The sequence below is a fragment of the Centrocercus urophasianus genome, unplaced genomic scaffold, assembly GCF_019232065.1.
Source record: "Centrocercus urophasianus isolate 14NV4802_14NV808 unplaced genomic scaffold, USGS_Curo_1.0 seq_55, whole genome shotgun sequence".
Lineage (NCBI taxonomy): Eukaryota > Metazoa > Chordata > Aves > Galliformes > Phasianidae > Centrocercus > Centrocercus urophasianus.
In genome coordinates this window covers 120,557-139,390 of record NW_024885144.1, presented here as the reverse complement: position 1 = coordinate 139,390, position 18,834 = coordinate 120,557, and the positions used below count along the sequence as shown (strand labels likewise).

Genomic DNA, 18,834 nt, shown 5'->3' with positions numbered 1-18,834 from the left:
TCTCAATGCTGTGCACAGGGAACCCAGCAGCTGGGATCTACCATCCTTTTGGTGGAGGAAAAAGGAAACTTTCATTTGGGACAGAGTTAAACTGTTGCTGTAGGCGTGAGGTGGCTGAGAGATGTGCAGGTTGAACATCCAGATGTGAGCTGGGTGACCCGAAGCGATGCGTGCCACAGGCCCACATGGTGCAGAGCCCAGCAGTGAGCAACTACCTGCAGGACACCAGGAAGCAAAGGAGAAGTCCAAGAGCAGGAAGGGATTCCTTAGCCCAGGACCAGCTCAGTGGGTAGAGGAAGGGAGTCCCCCCAGCACCAAATAGGACCATGAGCAGGAAGGGAGCACATTTTGCCTTCTCTCACCGTGCATCAAATTAATGCAATAAAACTGACAGGAGCAGGCAATAAGGAGTGTAGATTTTTTTTTTTTTTTTTTTTTAAACTTAAGTCCCTAAGTATGACAGACTCCAACGTTTCTAACCTTGGCTGCAGTGTTTGCAGAGTTTGTGACTCTTGGGAGAGATGAATTATGAAATCCCACAGGATCTTCCACATTCCTGCAGCATAACATGCCCCAGCCACAAGCTCACCTGGCAAACAACAGAGCCCATGAACCTGACAAACAGCATCTCTTTAGTTATAGCAGATGAGAGGAAATTGAGACAACTTCAGCTGAGCACACAATCCACAGATAACCACACTCACTCCCATCCTGCAGACAGTACACAACGCCAGCTGACACTGATGGAGTGTTCTAGGAGGGATGAAGGCATCACTCAGGCTGCTCCAGCCCCACCAGGGAGCTGAGGAACTCAGAGGGTTCCACACAGCAGAGCCCAACCCAGGCCACCAGATCTCCAATAATGTCCGGAAATGGGAAAAAAGGAAACAGGTCCCTTGACTTTGACTCACTGCCAAAACCATCCCATTTTGGGTGGAAACAAATTCAGCCCCAAATGCAAGTCTTACAGTTCTCACTTCTGGGTCACAAGAGAGTGATAGAGAATTTCTCATCTGTAGCTGACTGTATCCCAAAAGTTTATCACTAGTGGTGCCATTCTTCCACTGCAGGAGCTCATGGCCACCAACTGCCCTTTCCCCAAGAGGCCTTTCTCACTTCTGACCCTCGCAGACCTTTGAGTACAAGCCTTTCCCCATGGTCTATGGAAGTCACATTAGCTTTCACCCACCCTAATGACTAACCCCACTGCTCCAGCACTGATCTGCCCCTGTACCACCTCCTGCTTCCCCAAAGCTTCCAGCTGCATGCACATGTAATGATTGCTGGTTTTACCATACCAACACAGTTCTGAACATTCTGAACATACCATTCTGAACACAGTGAAGCAAGAGCCAGGTTTCCCAGGTTCTCTCAAACAGAGCAATGCTTACAGGAGATGATGCTGAGGTATAAACCCAGAGTTTTTAAAGCATTGGTTACACATTACCACCATTTCCTGTCTTTTTAGGTTTTCAGGCCAAGCGTTGCATCACAGCAAGGCAAGAGCCTCTGAGGGCATCTGCTCCAGTTGTTCTCTCTTTGCACCTCTCTCTCCATCATTAATAACACATCTCTATTTCCTTGACCAAACAAATACACCATAGCTGCTCTGTTGTGCTGTGCAGGTTTGATGTCAGCACCTGGCAGCCCCTCCGCCTTTGTCCCCATTACTAAACCATCTGTCTAACTATCTCCTATGTCTGCCAAAAAGTGCCCCAAAAAGCGCCTAGCTGACTGCTCTGATGACACGTCCAGAACTTCAAATTTACATAGATACAGACTGCCTGCCATACCCCTGAGCCCTTACGTCCTCTGCAAACTGCTTGTTCAGGTGTAGATTCCCTGCACAAAAATGGGAACCTGAAGGGAATTAAAATTTGCAGTGCTCTGTCCTGGGATACTTTGGGAATTAATTCTCCCATGGAACAATCCAGGATATCTTCAGTGAAGAGCTGTGCACGCTTACACAGTATTGCCCCTTACAGCAGGGGTTCAACTCAAAGAGAGAGCTGTGCTAAATGTGCCCCTGCCAGCACCTGGGAACGGCCTCATTGCCTGAGGATGCAAATGGGAGCAGTGCCTGTGGGACCACACAGTGCAGGGATGCCCCCTCACACACACAGGGTGGGAAACAAACCCAGGCAATGTCATTTCTGTAATGTTTGCCTACAGGATCTCTTGCCTGGACAAACCAACATCAAGCCCAGATGCAAGCATTAATTTGCTCAGGTCTGTAAGTGTGCTCACTGCAGCAGGCCAACGAGTATCTGCTGGAAAGATTTTCTGTCAGAGCAATTTCCCCAGAGAAACACCAGTGTCTGCAGATGAAAACTGCCAGAGAAAACAATCGATTTTGCTAGCGCTTTTACAGTAAAAAAACTCAATGAGCTCTTTGATTTTAAGTCAGTTTGGTCTGAACATGTTGGGCTTGAATCAAAAAAATCTCAAACAATGCAATAAAACCCTGCTTTGCAGTTTCCTACCAGTGGGATATTTCCGGAGCAGGGAAGGGCGTGAATGCAGTCCTGGAGCACACTCACACCCCAGGACAGGTTCCCTGGGGGCTGCTGCTTCTCACCACGCAGGGGATGCTCCCCATCCCATGCTCAGCGTTTCCCATGCAGGAGGCTGGGTGCCCCACTATTTGCAGGACCTCAAGACGCTGCAAACTCACAACCTGCAGTGTCTGTAAGAGAAACACCACTCCTGCTGTAGGCTGCACCAGGTGATGGAGATCAGTTTGCCATCTGGCTGTCAGTGCCCATCATGCTCAGGATTTGAGGTTTGTGAGTGATTTATTTACACGTGATTAGACAGGATGACTAGCAGCAGCTCATCTCAAGACATATCATTTTCCCTGAAGGCTGGAATATTCTTTCTTGTTTAAAATAAAGAAGCAACTCCTAGAGATTTTGATACCTGCTTCCATTTTGGATTGCATTGGATCCAAATGCAAAAATGTCACCTTATGGTGCAAAATATCACTCTAACCCCCTAAATGAGAAAGGAGCTAGAGCTCAAGACCTGGCAAAGCACTATTCCTACAGCCAACGCCAAGCCCAACAGACTCCCTTACAGCTCACAGCAGCACTAAGTGCATTAAAGCCCATTGCAGATGATTTGCAGGTAAGAAGCATTGGTACAAGGGACAGAGGGGCTCAGGCAATGACCAGCACCAAGCCCAGCCCAGCAGCTCCATCCCAGGACAATATGCTGCTGACCACTGGCTGCAAACTTCAGGACAGGAGAACATCAAAAGAAGAAATGTCCATCAGGGTGACATGGGGCATAAGAGGGCATCCACACGAACATCCTTCCCTTCTGCACCCTTCCTCTAAGCTCTCTAGCTGCTACAAGTTGTCAGGGGTGGGCAGTTGGACAATTACATCAGGACCCAGACACAGAGCACTGCTGCACTCCATCTGTGAGACCATGAGGGCGCCAAGGCCATCGCTGTGCTGGGGATACCCTCCCACAGCCCTCAGGTACAGCCAGCTGCTCTCTGTGGCACAAAATCCTTGCAGGTAGAAACCCTCTCATTCCCACAGACAAAGAATGTGGGCTTTGTGTGAGGTGACTCACAGGATCACGGTTGTGACTCAGGGGACATCACAGCCCCATGTGCCAGTTCAACACAGGGGTGCAGTGCTGGGTCCCAGCCCCAGCTTTTGTTTAGCAGCAGATCAGGCCACGAAGCCCCCGACTGCAGACATAACCTTAGCAGCACAAAGCAATGCTCTCCAGCCCAGCAAGGTATCCAGGCTATGCCATACCTACATGCACAGGACTGCCTTTGGAAGGGACTGTCCCCTCCTTCCCACCCATAGGCTCCTTCATTAACCAAAGCTCACATCCATGCAGCCCAGCATCTGCCCTGTCCAGCCCCCAGGGCTGTGGTCTGCAGGTCACAATTTCCCAGCAGTGCTTGTGGGGGCATCAGCATGGCACTGTCCTGCCGGCACACCTGCTGACTCATTGGCATGTCCCAGTCCTTCTGCATCTCAGCTTCCCCTCTTTAACCAAATGTGCCTGTTGCCAGAGCCTCCGACAAGCCTAGAAATTAACTATCACAGCACTGGGTTTGAGCACACACTGCTAGGTGTGGCTCTAGGCTGCCTGCCCTGAAATGCCCTGGGCAGATAGAAGGAACAAGAATGGTTTTACAGAGACCATAAACGGGGCCTGCAGGAAAGAAGAAAGTTTCACATTTCATATTTCAATCAGCAGAACCACAAGAGCCAGGGCCACTGCAGCCCATCAGGAAAAAGCTACACCCCTCACTACATCTTGCCAAAGAGGAGCCTTCTCCTCCCACAGTCCTATGAAATGCAGCCATTGCTCATTTGGTTACTTTAACTCAGGGCCCCAAAAAACCCTAAATTAAATGTCAGGCTCCAAATGCATTTTTCCAGGCACACGAGAAGATGCAGGAATGGGATCAGCAGGCAGACACTGGTCTCCGTGCTGAGCAGGCAGCTCCTGCCCAACCACCCTGAGAAGAAATAAAGACAAGGAAGGAGCAAGGGTGGACCTTCAGCAGAGCTGTCGGCGCACGGTTACGCAGCCAGCTGAGCTCTGGCCCCACTCCCACCCGCCCAAGGTGAACAACTTCCACCCCGGGCGTTTTTATCCAACTTTCACAATAGCTTATTATGTTGCGTGGCTGCTGAGCAATGTGTGCCTTTTCTCCTCAGTGCCCTGGGGATCTTTCCCAGACCCAGATTTCCACCCTGAAAACGCAAGGCCTTGAAGCCAGGAACAAACTGAAGTCAGTTGAAAGGAAAAATAAAAATAAATAAATAAATAAATAAATATGTTTATATATTATATATATATTAACCTCAGCACCCAGTGATTAGGGAGGACCAGCCACTGTGAACCAATTCTGCAGTCTCCTTGGCTGCTTCCCAACACAAAAGTAACTGTGTCAACGTCTGAATGATCTCAAATCCGTTTAAAGCATTCAGCCATGCACGTTTTTAGAGCTACAATTGTGCGTCGCTTACACTGGGCTTCCTTATTTTATTTGAGGGTTTCAAAGCTAGGTGCTTGAAGACAAGAATAGGAAGATGTCTAACAAATAAAGTGAGAACAGCTGTCACAGAACCCTTGGGTGAAAAAACTCCAGGAGAAATTGGAGGGGAGCAGCAGTGAGTAAGGTACACAGGGGAAGGGAAAAGCAAGCCTGTCTTGGGGCTACCAATCCCCTCCCAGCTCAGATTCCTCTTAGCAGCCTCTTATTAATATATTCTGGCTATGGCCATCATGTTTCCTTTCCAGAACTCTGACAAACTAATAAAAAAGGAAGTTAAAATCAACCAGCTCCAGCAAAAAGAAGCAAGTTGTTAGTACGTGTCCAGCTCCTACTGGAAAGTTAATTTGGAACAGCAACACTCACCTCTGCAAGGTACAGGATGCAGAATTTCCGATCTTCCGAACCTACAAAGAAGAGAAATCAGGATTAAAATTAAGCTACAACTGCATTTCTGCGAGCAGAGACACTGCAGAGGAATTGGCTAAGAGACAACTTTCAATGAATATTTATTGTTGTCATCCCCCAGTACCAGGCTGTGCTCTGGGAGTGATGTATGCTGCATCTGCAGGACCATGCGCCACACGGGCTGCACTTGCATGGTTTTCTTGCACGGGCTTACTGCACGACCACAGATCCTCCCATGAGTCCTTTTGGAAAGAGGTTGGACTTGCTCGAAGGCCTTACCTGGGCTCTCCTGCCTCATCTCCCACAGCACATGCAGCCCAATTCTTTTGCAGGTACCTGGGCACCAGGGTCAGATTTCGCTACACTCTTATAAAAGCTTTGCTCCCAGGAGGACTCACGAGAGCAGCTCCCATTCCTACATCCTTGCTCATTCTCAGCTTTTTCCCTTGAGCCATTATAAAGGGCAGCCATAGCTCTGCCTGGTGCTGTTTGTCCCATTCTCCATCACTGCCAAGAGCTAGGGCCAGTGCTTCTCTAAGCAGACGGAGCCAAACCCCAGGGCATGGGGAAGCAACAAATACAGGGCATAAGGAAGAGCCCAACCTGCTCCACAGGGCTAAGGGCTGCTCCCCAAGCTGCCTCCCAGGGCTTTGGGAAGGGAGATGGTGCTGGTTGCTTCCCATCAGGAATGCTGTGCCAATGTCTGTCCTCTGCCTTTGCTCCCCACCAGCAGGACACAAAGCCCCCTAGCCCCAAGAAAAGCTCTAAGGGCACATCACCTCACAGGAGGACACAAAGCCAGCACAGAACAGGGCCCCTCAGCTCCAAAGCAGGACATCCCACACCCAGAGCCAGCTATGCCACTGCAATGCCCCCCAGTGTGCCCTGCCAAGGCTTTGTCCTCACTAGCGTGCAGCACTGCCGGGCAGCAGCTTTCACAACCTCTTTAATGATGTTATCTCTGCCGTGAGATCAGCCCAGCAGTCTGGATATGGCTGCAGAACCTATCTGAAGCACGAGCTCTGCTTCATTTCAACATCCTACGCTGTGCAAGCAATGGGAGCAGGCTCTGCATGGTGGTGGAAGTGCCCCACTGCCAAGGACTGCAGCACAGCAATCGACACAGGGCCATGACCACCAAAGGGCCACCTGAGTCCCTGCAAAGGCAACATGAAACCCACGAGCAAGTGCTCATAGCCATGTGTTGGACAATTCCAGCTTCCCTTTGGGGAGAGCAGGCAAGGCGATGTTGGAGTGTAACAGCCTGGGGTAAGTGCCCACTCTTTGAGCCTCTGGGCATTCCTTCTGGCTTTCTGCAGTAAGGAGCGACTTTTGGTTTCAGGTTGATGCATCATAACAGAGACTGGATTATCTCTCAGGGTAACCTGATCCATTCCTGCCCCATGGCTGGGCTGGTTCAGCACAAGAGGAACACATGGTTTATTTTAGGAGTACATCCCCTCCCCCAGCTAAGCCCTGCACACTCATGCTGTCACAAGGAGGGGGTGATACACAGCTGCCAGCACACAGTGGTTGTCAGCACCATTCTGCCCACCTGCTCTGTGCAACCAATGGAAAGTACCCTCTGTTTGCAAGGCTTAGGTGGTGCACACCAGGAGTTGGGTCAAAAAGACGGGAGTAGGAAATTGGCCTAGGAAATTGCAGACCAAAGCCCCAAAAATCAGAGTCTGGACCTTTGGATGTCTTAAAGCTGTTTGCTGCAGGACACAGTGCACCAGGATGTAGGAGACAGCAGATCAGTAGCACCCAGCCTAGGGATGGGGCTCACAGGCAGGGTGCTCACTCAGGCTGCTACATGGGATCTCTCCTCCCTGTCCTCAAGCTAAGCACACCCACCCAGGGGCTGAGACCACAGCAAGGCAGCAGTGTTAGCATGGAAATTCCCACCGCATCTAGCAAGGAAGCCAGCCCTGTCGCACTGGAAACACTGGCCAGTGTGGTGCTCATCAGCCATGCTCAGCTTCTAAAGCAGGAAGACAGAGCATTGTAAAGCAGATTATACTGATTTGCTTTCGCACAGTGCAGTGAGAGGCAGAAACAGGAAACATCACAATGGTCTTCAGTGTACCGGAGATGTCTCAATTGTTATACTCAGCAATACGCCTGTTCCTATTAATGTGCCATTCAGTTATGAGGAGACCAACAGAAAACTCCTGCCAAAAGGGACAGACATCTCTTTGCTTGTTCCACCCGCCTTGAAGCAGCCCTACCCGAACCTGCCTCAAAACTGACCGTGCTGGATTCCTGGTGTACAGGGGGGTCTGGTGCGGCACAGGCAAACACCCCCTTCGAGAGGCTCACTGAGCTCCTCCAGATGTGATTCCAGTTAAGTTATTAAGGTAACAAGGAAATAAGCAGCAGAAAACTGCTCACAGAACCCAACGATCAGCTGGAGGCCAGGAGGCACACTCTCATGCTGACCTGCAAACACACTCAGCGTACAGAGCTGCTGCACCACAGGGTGAACGCTGGGGAAGACATTTTCTTCCATGAGAACAAAAGCAGTGCAGCAGCTTTGAGAGCAGCCAGGAACCACACGTGCACTGGAGCAGATGCTGACCAACAAGCACTTCAGCAAGGAACAATTTCTTTTGTTCTTTCCTTGTTAATAAGCAGTGCTGAGAACAAACTCAACAAATCTCAATGAAGCTCAAGGGCTTTTCTAAACAGCTTGAACTCTCCATGCTCCTTTTTCTCCTCACTGCCCCCACCAAATATGTTAGGAAATGAATCTGGGAACAGAAAAGTTGTTGTAAATGGGTAATAAGAGATGGGCAGCCCACTGCGCCATTGCAGATCCCCAGTACAGAGGTTTTTATGTTGTGAGGCACACAGACAGTCACAGCTCCTTGCCAGAACTATTTGCTCCACCGGGGAAAATCATGGGAAGTGACAAGAAGATCCTGAAAACTATTCCTTATGAAAAAGCAGACAAGCTCTGGATTAATCCCTCTTGATCAGAGCCACAGGACTGCAGAGAGATGTCAGTTCATACAGTCACAGAGCGAGGTTGGGCTGGAAGGAGCCTCTGGACATCTCTATTCATGCCCCTGCCCAAAGAACCCAGGTTGCAGCGCTCAGTACCACGTCCATTGGAATCCCAAACATCTCCAAAGCTCTTTGGGCAACCCAGGATTTGACCACTCTGGTTACAGAGAATCTCTTCCTCTCATCCAATCATGGCTTTTCTTGCACAGTCCCTAACGATGCTGCCTGGGCTTGAGGAGGCAGCAGAGCCCCCGCCCTGTGCTGATAGATCAGGCAGCTGTACACAGAACAAGCCCATGGCCAAACAGCCACGGCACCAAAGAAGGAACATGATGGGATTGGAACGGGGCCAAGAAGTGGCTCCACTATAGGAAATAGGATATGGCAGGGCAATTTGTTCGTTCCTCTTTTGACCCTAGGTAGCTGAGGTCATCTTTTGTACAGCCTCAGAACTCAAAATAACTTAATTCAAGCCACCCCCCTGCCCTAAGAACCCTCAGCTGGATGTGAAAACTCAACCAAGGCAAAGCAAGCAACATGCAGCCCACAGCCTCCCACCAAAGGCCAGGGTTTGTTCTTTCTTCACCAACGTGTGCTCATGGGGGAGTGATGCTAGTGAGGGAAGCTGTGGGCGGCTGAAGGAAGAAGCAGTGAAGTAAAGGTCAGTAGGGCTCAGCTCCTCTGAGTTCTCTCAAGGCACTGTAGGGGTGAACCTCAAAACTTCACTTCCCTTTGCAGCCCCCACTGCAGGCTGGGTGACAGCAGCAAGAGGAGCAGCCCAGCCGAGCAGAACTCTGGGGAGCACAGCCCAGAATCCCTGAGACAGGCCTGCAATGTGCTACCAGGGCACACCAGGGGACAGAGCTGCTGGGAACTGGGTTAATGTTGGGCTGGGAAGGGTGGTGCTGGACTTACAATCTAGCACAGGGAGGCTGGCAGCATGCGTTAGCCAGCACTGCTACAAACTGGAAGCAATGGGATAGTGGTGTGCTACCCTGCTGTCTAGAGATCCTTAACCATGAGCCCAGAAAAAGCCCCAGACACCTCCAACCACTGCAGCAAACACTCACCCTCCTGGAGCTTGACACTCTGCAGGTAGAGAGGGTTCCTCAGTACATTGCAACATCCAGGCTCATCCTCCTTGGTGAAGAGCAGCAGGTCAGAGTAGACGAAGAGAGTCACCTGGATAGCAGAAGAGCAGCAAAGGAGACGTTATGAGGAATCCATCTCCTGGCACTGAGTGCCTTGGGAAAAGCCCTGCATGCCAGGGAGATGCACTAGCCAGCAGCAACCCAGGCCCCTGCCCTAAGGGTGCTGCATGCCACAGGGTATCCCCAGCAAGCCCCACACAGGGTCCACTGCTTGGTAGCCACCTCCCAAGGCTTGTGCAGTCCCGTGACAGGAGGGGTAAACCTGCCCAACAGCGCAACGTCGCACAAACACACCCCCTCTGCTCTCTCGTGTCACTTCCCATTTACATAAGTTACAAATCAGGGGAGCAGAAGGACAGAATGAGTTGCCAACTGATCTCAGCACATTACAGAAACTGCAGCCTAAAAGCAAATGCGATTCCCGTCAATGTGCTCAGGAAGGGGCTCCTCACTGTTTTCACTCTTTGTATGTCCAGTTTTACTACCTTTGAAGAGGGAAAAAAAAAAAAAAAAAAACACTTAGTTTTTACAAAAGCAGAACCCATGGGAACGTTTGCAGGGAACATACTTGATACCTTTAAACCACTTTGAGAGGTATAAAGCAAATACTGCACTGCATATCTGCCCAGCTCTATGCTTGAGCAGTGACTCAAGTGCTGGAAACTGGGAGCTTCTCCAGTGGAATGCGCTCACAACTCAACAGGCAGATTTTGCTCTGGCTCTTGAGGTCCCTCATTTGATCAGTAGAGGTGATGGTGATTCTTAAAGTAAGAACCAGCTGCACTGCAGATCCTTGACCCAGCAGCCCCATGAGATGAGTGAAACGAGTCAAGGGCTGAGCCTATCCGGCTCTGCAGCACAAGCTTGGGGCATGCAGCAAGGCTCAAGCTGATGCCAGAAAGCGGCTGCAAGATGCCAGTGGGCACACTGGATGCTGAATGCTCTGCAAAACATCAACACATGCTCTGTTCTGGTCACAAGACACAGCACAGGAGCACACAGCTGCTATTAACCACTCCTGGGGATGCCCCCCCGACATACCCCAGCACAAAGGGAAAGATGCTTTGCAGCAGCGAGCAGCAACAAGGATGATCGCTGACCTTTTAGCAACTTACTTTTAAAAGCAGAAAAACACCCAGCATCCCACAGGCTGGCAGCGCTGCCACCAAGTCACTCCTTGAAAGGTGACTTTGCTCAGGACAGGGGCTGAGTCACTGTTTATGGGGACACACAGCCAGCACAGCATGTCTCTGCCCGCCGGCTGACAGGCACGTGTCAGAGGGGACAAACTGGGCAGCAGTTTATCACATGATGCTGAGACTTGCGTCAAGGCAGTACATTCAACTTTTCAACCAAAATCAAGTCCTTGCCACAAGAGTTCTTGCTCTGCAAACTCATTTTTGTGGGATTCTTAATAAGCAAAAGCTCCCACCACAACTTTAATGGGCAATTAAAGCAGGGAGCATCTGTTTCTCTCTGTATCATTTGGAAAATCCCTTCCCTTGCTCTCAACACTGTTGTTCCCCCTCTTCATTACCTCTGGCATTATTACAACTAAAACAAGCACGAAGTGCACCATAAACTTTCTCTCATGCATTTCTTGCTTCACAAGATTCCCGTTCTGGGACACATCCAGTGCCATTCCAGATCTCTCAGTGTCAAAGAGATGTTCAGGGTTTTTTGACAAGAGCAGTGAAATGACGGAAACAGAAGCATGACCAGCAAGTGATAAAAGTGGAAGTGGAGGAAAGAAAAATGTAGACCTAATGCACATGGAACTTTAAAGGGAAGAATAAGGGACAGAAGGATTAGCAAGGGAGAAAAAAAACTGCTTTGAAACCAAACAGACTTAAATGAGGAATCATGGACACAATCACATAAAGAAGCATTTGCAGGTAACATTGTGCTTTAACGAGAAGATGGGACTGATTGAATTCAGGATGCAGAAAAGATAAAAGCACAGCTGGTATGGGTTAGGTAAGAGCATCTCCATTAGACGCTGCTTCCTGGAAGACATCTGATTTTTGAGCAGCTCTGCACAGCAGGGGATCTAAAGGGGGTTATAGAGCTTCTGTGAGCCACAAGGGGACAAAGCAAGGGCCAGGACTCAGCAGATCCCTCTCACAGAGCTGGGAGTGGGACCTCCTGAAACTAAGCATGGGTGAGCCCCTAGTAGCAGCTATCAGCTGGTGTGAGGGGGAGGGCTGCAGGGAGCATCTGGAGCTCAGCCTGGGGTGGGCATCACGTGTCTGACATGCCTCCAACAGCCCCTACAACAGATATCTGGTATCTGCCATGTGAAATCATAGGCCTCAAAGAGTAAGAGAGCAAACAGAAAGGAAATAGTGCCTGGATTCATCCGGGAACAACACAGAATCCTCCAGTGCTGCTCCTGGAAGAGTCAGAGTACCACCGTCTGTTTCTCAGAACTGAGTTTCATACCTCAAAATGAGATAGTAAACAAATGGGATGATGAAAGGGCTCCTCTGAAGAAAAGGATAAGCACACTTGCGTCATTATTCAAGCTGAAGGCCACACAGCTGTTGTCATACAGACTTTTCAGTGGCTGTGAGCAGACTTTACAAAAAAATCTGTTTGTAGAGGTCGGCACTGGTGTTCATCTGTGTGAATTCTGCACCACGGCAAACCACAGAGCCCCTTCGGCTCATAGATCTGACTCTTCCTACACAGTAAAGTTGCTAAATCATTGTTACTGAAGGAAGAGGTACATTTAAAGAGTCTCCTAAAAGAAAACAAGAGAAAACAAAAGCCAGGAGATAAGGTGGAAGGCAATGAGTCGGTATGCTTCCCCAAGATGAGAACAGAATATCACAGAGCCCTGCAGAAAGAAGGTCATTACCACACCTCATCAAGAAAGCATGGTAACAAAGACATAATGAAAAGGTGTCTGCAAATTAAGCCTTGCAGCCCAAGTATCTCTGCATTCAAGCGTAAGAATAGATACCCCCATCCTGTACTCACAGCAAGCCATTGCCATTGGGGTTACAGCAGGGAGGAGCTGGCACTTGTCACTGCAGCAGTGTATCAGCAGAGACACCGCAGGCTGGGGCATGCAGACCCTGCCTGCTGAGCCAGGCTGCATTCCAAGACATTTTCCTTTTCTCTTGCTGTGGTTCCACAGCCATGCCCAGCAAAACAAAGGGAGATCTTCTGCAACGAAGTTGTCAGATACCAAAGGAAAACAGGACGATGATCCCCTGCATCGCTGGACAGAGAATGCTGTCTGCAATTGGCCAGAGCAAGCCCAGATACCTTGAACACACATCTTCTGGTCCACACACACTTTGTATATGTTTATCAGCATGGGACCTCCTCCGACAGAAATGGGTGCAATCTTAAAGACAAAGCCCAGTTAGAATAGTATGAACCTAATGTGCCCAATTTGCTGGGTCAAGTTAAATGGATTAAACTGCCTTTAATTTTCTTCAGATTTTCCAGATCTACACATATTTTCATAATGCTCTTATGTGCCCATCCTCTAGGAAGCAGATATCTCTGCTGGGCTACCAGACCACAACTAACATAGCTCCCCACATGCAGAGTGTGAACAGTTGTATTTGCTGCTCCTGTGATCACACGCTCCAAAGTCACAACTTTCTGGGCTGCAGCTTCACAATGGCAGTTATTCACTTGGTTTTTGCAGAGACCATGGGATTAGGAGCCCAGGAACAAAAATAATCAAGCTCCCACAAGCTTAGTATGTTGGCATTTATCAGAGCCACCATCTAACTGGGGAAGTGGCCTAAGCTTTGCAGAGGGAATAGGTACGTGCTGCCAGGCATGGTGATTTGGAAATGGGCACAAGCTCTGCAGGTCAGGGAATCTTTACCACCCGCAGAGAGATATGGCAAAGCCTTTGGGCCACTGCTTTACACACTGTAGCCCTAACTCTCTAAGCACGCTCTATTGCTCCTGGATTTAGACTTCCAAATGTGTCCACTCTAAAGCATGTTTCCTTCTAAGACATCCCAACACTCTATTAACCCACAGTGTGCTTAGACTCTTCTACCACCTCGTGCATTTTTGCTGTCAAGATTATCGGCAATATACTCAGCAAGGAGTTCACATGCTCAACTAGAATTCAATGAAGACACGTGACCACACTCACCAAAAGCAGATCCATGGTGGTGCAGGCTCCAACTGTCAACCTGGAACCTCACCTTGGTTAACTAGAATCAAAGGACCCAAAGGGTCACGCACCACACTCAAGCAAAGCATAAGCAGTGGCTCTGCAGATGAGGAAATGATATCACCTGAGAATATAAAGAGGCATAATCTACTTTATAAAACATATAAAGTAGAAATGAAAGGACGGAGTGAGAGGAACTAGCGTGGTGAGGTAGGAGGTAAGTGCAAGTTTCTGGTTTCTCACCCAAATGAAACTGTCTAAAAACAGATCATGAAACATCTGTGCCAGAGAGTAGGGTTTTCATTAACCCACTGTGTAGGTCAAACCCACCCACCGAAACTGGGAGCTGTCAGATCCAGCCAGGGCTCAGAGTGACAAGCATTTGTATTCAGCACTTGGGACAGAAGACCCTAGACAGGCCGGTCCCTGTTCCCCAGGGCTCAAGGGAGGGCTATCCTGACCTACAGACCTGCCAGGATGACAAAGCAAAGAGCTGAGAAGGGGTTCAGTGCGATGTACTTTATAAAGGTTCCTCAGGGCATTGAAAAATTGCCTCCAGGTGCAATACAAAAACATCAAAAAGGACAAAGCCTGCATCCAACACCTTGCACGTCGTTGTCTGCGTTGTGCTGGTTCCTCTGGCACTCTGCAGGTTGGAGGGATTTCAGAACACCATAAAAATGGGAATTGCAACAAAGTCTAGACAGGATGTGATTAAGGCCTGAATAAGGACTGCCCCAGTGGTAAGGTCAGAGAAAGGACAGATCCTGGCAAACCTCCAGAGAGATAGGTTGTGTCCTTCAGGAGATGGGAGAGGGTTTGCTCAGTGACAAGGATGCACTGCCAGACATGGAAACTACCAAGAGGAAAAGATTTTGGTTTAAAAAAATAAATAAATGTGACACAGCATCTCAATTTCTAGCCACTGCACCCAGGCTTTCTTCTTTTCAGCCTCTTGGGCAAAGCAGAATGAAATGCAAAAAGAAGTCCTGTAAAGTGTAGAACTCCAATTTGAGGGGCTGCAAGGGAAGCACAGTGAAAAATGGAAAGTCATGTGGAGCAAGGAAGAAAGGACTCATGAGAAACGAGACAGCAGAGAAGGGAGGAGTGGGAGTAAGCTGAAGTCCAGTGAAAAGAGAAGTAAGAGTCCTTCTGCATCAGGGAAATTCCTCTGTGGCCAGGCCACCTGGGGTCTTGTTGGCCTCAAAAGTTCATCCAAAGCCCTGTCAGGACTAAAGCAGACATTCTTGCTCCACAGGAGCACATCAGTTCCTCCAAGCTTTGCAAAGCCCTGCAGTGAAGCTGTGACACAGGACGGACAGGAGGCAGCCATTCCCCCAGAAACACAGCTGATTGTCCTGGTGTCGCTTCCTACAGCTGTTGGCTCCTGGCAATACTGGGCTCAGCACCACACCTGGGTTCACACTGAGGGAAAGGCTCCTGCCTCCCAAAGCAGTCTGCCACATGCTTTCCATTCACTACTTCTGTTCATTTCACTGTGCTTAGTCACAGCCTCTTTCCTTGTCCCTTGGCATGCAGAGTTATAACAGCCTCAAGGCATCATCATTCTCAGAGGCTGTCTAGTGCTCCTGGCCACTGTAGAGCATCCTGCCCTTCCCTGGCAGCAGCTCCAACTGGGAAATCCTCTTCCCAGCTGCACACTCACCCTCCTCAGGGCATCATTAGCAAACAGAGAACCCTTTCCCTGAGGCATCCTCCTAACCCTCTCCGCAGCTGGGTTTCCAAAATAGCTAATGTGGCCATTGGGCAACAGAGCAGCACACCTCCTGCAAACATGATCCTCCTGAGGCTCTGCTTCATCTACCTTCAAACATCCTTGTACATACAAACATGCTTCACCCAGGCTAAAAATGGCATTAGTAGACATAGTTTACATTTGGCTGCTTTTACAGACCTCTGAGGCAGACCTGAAAGTAAGGAACACAAACCCACATAGAAGTATCCTGAACACAGGCTGGCCACCATATTTCCAACCACCTTAGCACCACTGTGCTACACAGCCATGTGTTTTATTTGTTTTCATTCACGCACGCACCCTGAAGACCCTGATGAGCAAAGAGGAGCAGGACAGGCAGGGGAACAGTTTTATCTACAAATCAGTGACAAGTTTCCTGGTGAGTGATGCAATTTTTCATGTAATCAAGCAGAAGAAAAGAGTTAAGACAAAATAAGGGATGAATTACATGCTGAAAGCCAAAGAGAGCAAAGAAAGTCCTTCAGCACAGTCTCGAGAAGCTTTCTACTAGCCAGCAACGCAATATGTTACAGGGATTCTGCTGTCAGCCACCCAGAAAACATTACACAAACTAAATTACTCAAATGAAAGTTCCTCTGTGGCTCTGTGAAGATGACACGCTGTTCAGTCCAACTAAATTAAAGCATGTGTGTTCTGTGCAGTAGATTCACTGACAATGCCCCAGAAGGCACTGTCACTGTTCAGCACTGCTGAGCAATGCCCAGCTGAGCAGTTCTGGCTGCCCAATGCACTGTGCCATTCACTGAGATACCTTCCTTGTCCCAAATCCCACAGTTTAGACCTCACTGCTGGATACAAGCAAAGCCAACAGAAATGCAGACAACAGTACAAACCCTGCTGGTTTGGCTGTTGAAAGCTGTGACATACATGGGTTCAGCATGTCACCAAAGCTTAGTTGCTTCCCCAAATTTTTAATATCCCTCCTAACATAGAATCATTTGAGTGAGACCTTTAAAAGTCCTCTAGCTCAACTCCCTGCACTACAGAAAAGAAGTTGAAATAACACAGTGGAGAGCATTTCAGACAGGACCTTTAGGAGCTAAACTTCTAAAAAAGCCCCATAATGCATTCTATGGCTAGATCTCTACACTGGCACAAAATATTCCTAATTTCCCTCTTTCTAGATCTGCCAGAGGATTGGTCGTGTGCATTTTCTCCTTCATGAGCATGAAGAAAAAGGTGATTTCCAGCAAAATAAATAAATAAAAATAATATACAGCCCTGACATTTAGTTTATCCCAGCACAATTCTTTCCAACTACAAATTCTTTCCAACTATCATACCAATAAAAGTTCAGCAAAGAAGTGCATTTCCCTTCTCAATCCACCATATGAGTCTGCAGAAAAGTGAATTTAGAAAGCTCAGGCAGCACTGAAGTAGCCTTACCTGGATAGTCCTGCTTCTGCTCTCGTGAAGCAGCAGCTCCTCTGACAGAAGCAGAGTCCGGGCTGGGTTACAGAGATCTAAGGGCTACATTTGAAATGGAAAGAAAAAAAAAAAAAAGAAACAGTCAAACCTTCCACTGGAAGTGCGGTTTGCCAGAAAAACTTTCCAACCACCAAACCCACTTTGTCTTCACTTTAAGCTGTAACTCATCCAGGGAGAAGTCACCCTACGCTGCACTCAGAAATACACAAGTCTGCAGTCCAGCTATGCAACAAAAAAGAAAACCTTACATTTAACATCTATGTCAGGCTCATCTATAAAAAGACAATAATCAGCTGCTTGCTTCTTGGTACATTAACTGCTCTGCGCCACGCTCATTATGGGTGCTGTGCAGCAGGAAGCACAACCACAACTGCAGCCCCTTAGGTTCCCACGTCCTTTGGACAGAATATTTGCTGTGTGGTTCTGTGGATTACTTTCACAGCAAGTTTAAGCAAATTTAAGGCTTCTGTCCTTCCTCATGTCACATCCTGCCCTCCAGTCAGCACCTCCAGTGTTCCCCATTTAACAGCAGACAATAATGAGAGCATGTTGGCTGTGTAGCTGCTGCCCAGCCCTCTGATATCCTGCTGAGCAGCAGGGCCAGCAGGCAGGAGACAGGTACACAGCACAAGGGCTGTGCAGCATGAGACTGCAAAGCAGGAGAACTAGCTCCTGCAGCAGCAGAAACAGCCCAGGTGCAGTCCAAGACACAAATTTCGCAGGGGAGTGGAGCCCAGAGTGCTAATTGTGTTCCTGCTGATGAACAGATGGTGCACATGGCCATGGGCAACAAATGTGCAGCTCCCCGGCCTAGGCCAAAGTAACAGACATCACAGGTTTGAGCCTACGGGAAACGGTCTGAGCTGCTAACAGGAGGGCTGACAGCTTCCCACAGCTTCAGAGATGCTGTATCCATCAGTAATGCACTCATTACAGAGTCAGAACAGACATGCTGGGGTTCTGGCCCAATGAAGAACAAAAATTACACCAAATTAAGGTGTAATATTAAGAAAATCATTCTGGGGAGTGAGAATATCTTGTGTCAAGACACTCCTCCTGCATCCTTGTCAAAAATTCTAGTGCAGGCCACTAAGTGGAATATAAAACCTTTGTCCACACACTAATTAACAGCATGGAGAACTCATACTGATCTGCAATTATAAAAACCTGCTTGCCAAAGCCTGGAAACTGGGATATCTTCCCCTGATTCAAACAAGCACCCAAGAGCCAGACTGGAAAGCTGAAAAGGGAAAATCCAACAAAGCATCGCTTGGGCAGAACACAACTCCCCTAAAGAAAGCACCTGGAACTGAATCCAGCCAGCCCCAGAGGAGAGAACTCAGGCTGACCTCACTCACTGGGAAAGCCAGCACAGACCCAAGAGATGGCAGAAAGCTCTGTGCCGTGTGTCAGATCCGCATCACATCGCCTGCAGCCACGCTTACCTGCACAAAGACGGGGAACACCAGCACTTTGGGAGCCAGTGTCACGTATGTGCCATAGCTGGAGTGTGGGATGTGTGGCCTCACTATAGTGCAGTTCTGGTAGTTCCCATAGCCCTTCATTGTCTGCACAGTCTTCATCAGCCTGGATTTTCTCCCAGACCCTGTGTGTGACTTCCCTTTGCATCCATTTCCTGGACCGAGAGAGGAAGCAGCAACACAGAGAGAATTAGGAGCGTTCCTGCAGAGCTTCTGCACACTGCCAGCTCAGCTCCTGCCCTCGCAGGCTGGAAGAGGGCACAAAGACCCGAGAGGAATAGCTGGAGCCTGGAGCTGCAGGAATATTCATCACTCTGCTATCAAGGTCTCTTGGGGACTCATGAAGTAACAGCACTGACTTCATTTCTCCTACTGCAAAATGAGATGCCCCTTGATGC

General features: G+C 48.8%; 1 protein-coding gene across 3 annotated transcripts in view; it reads right to left on the bottom strand.

Moving 5' to 3' along the window:
- RGS3 (regulator of G protein signaling 3) overlaps positions 1-18,834 on the bottom strand; it is a 64,338-nt gene that overhangs the window by 24,986 nt on the left and 20,518 nt on the right. For 2 of the 3 annotated variants that reach the window (XM_042835801.1, XM_042835798.1), the window contains 4 exons: positions 18,401-18,591; positions 16,914-16,997; positions 9,520-9,631; positions 5,399-5,439 (listed from right to left, as the gene is read on the bottom strand). In XM_042835801.1, coding sequence (XP_042691735.1) covers positions 5,399-5,439; positions 9,520-9,631; positions 16,914-16,997; positions 18,401-18,591 — 428 coding nt within the window. Of the gene's footprint in view, positions 1-5,398; positions 5,440-9,519; positions 9,632-16,913; positions 16,998-17,203; positions 17,348-18,400; positions 18,592-18,834 lie in introns of those variants that run through there. The other variant, XM_042835799.1, reaches the window with a different exon arrangement.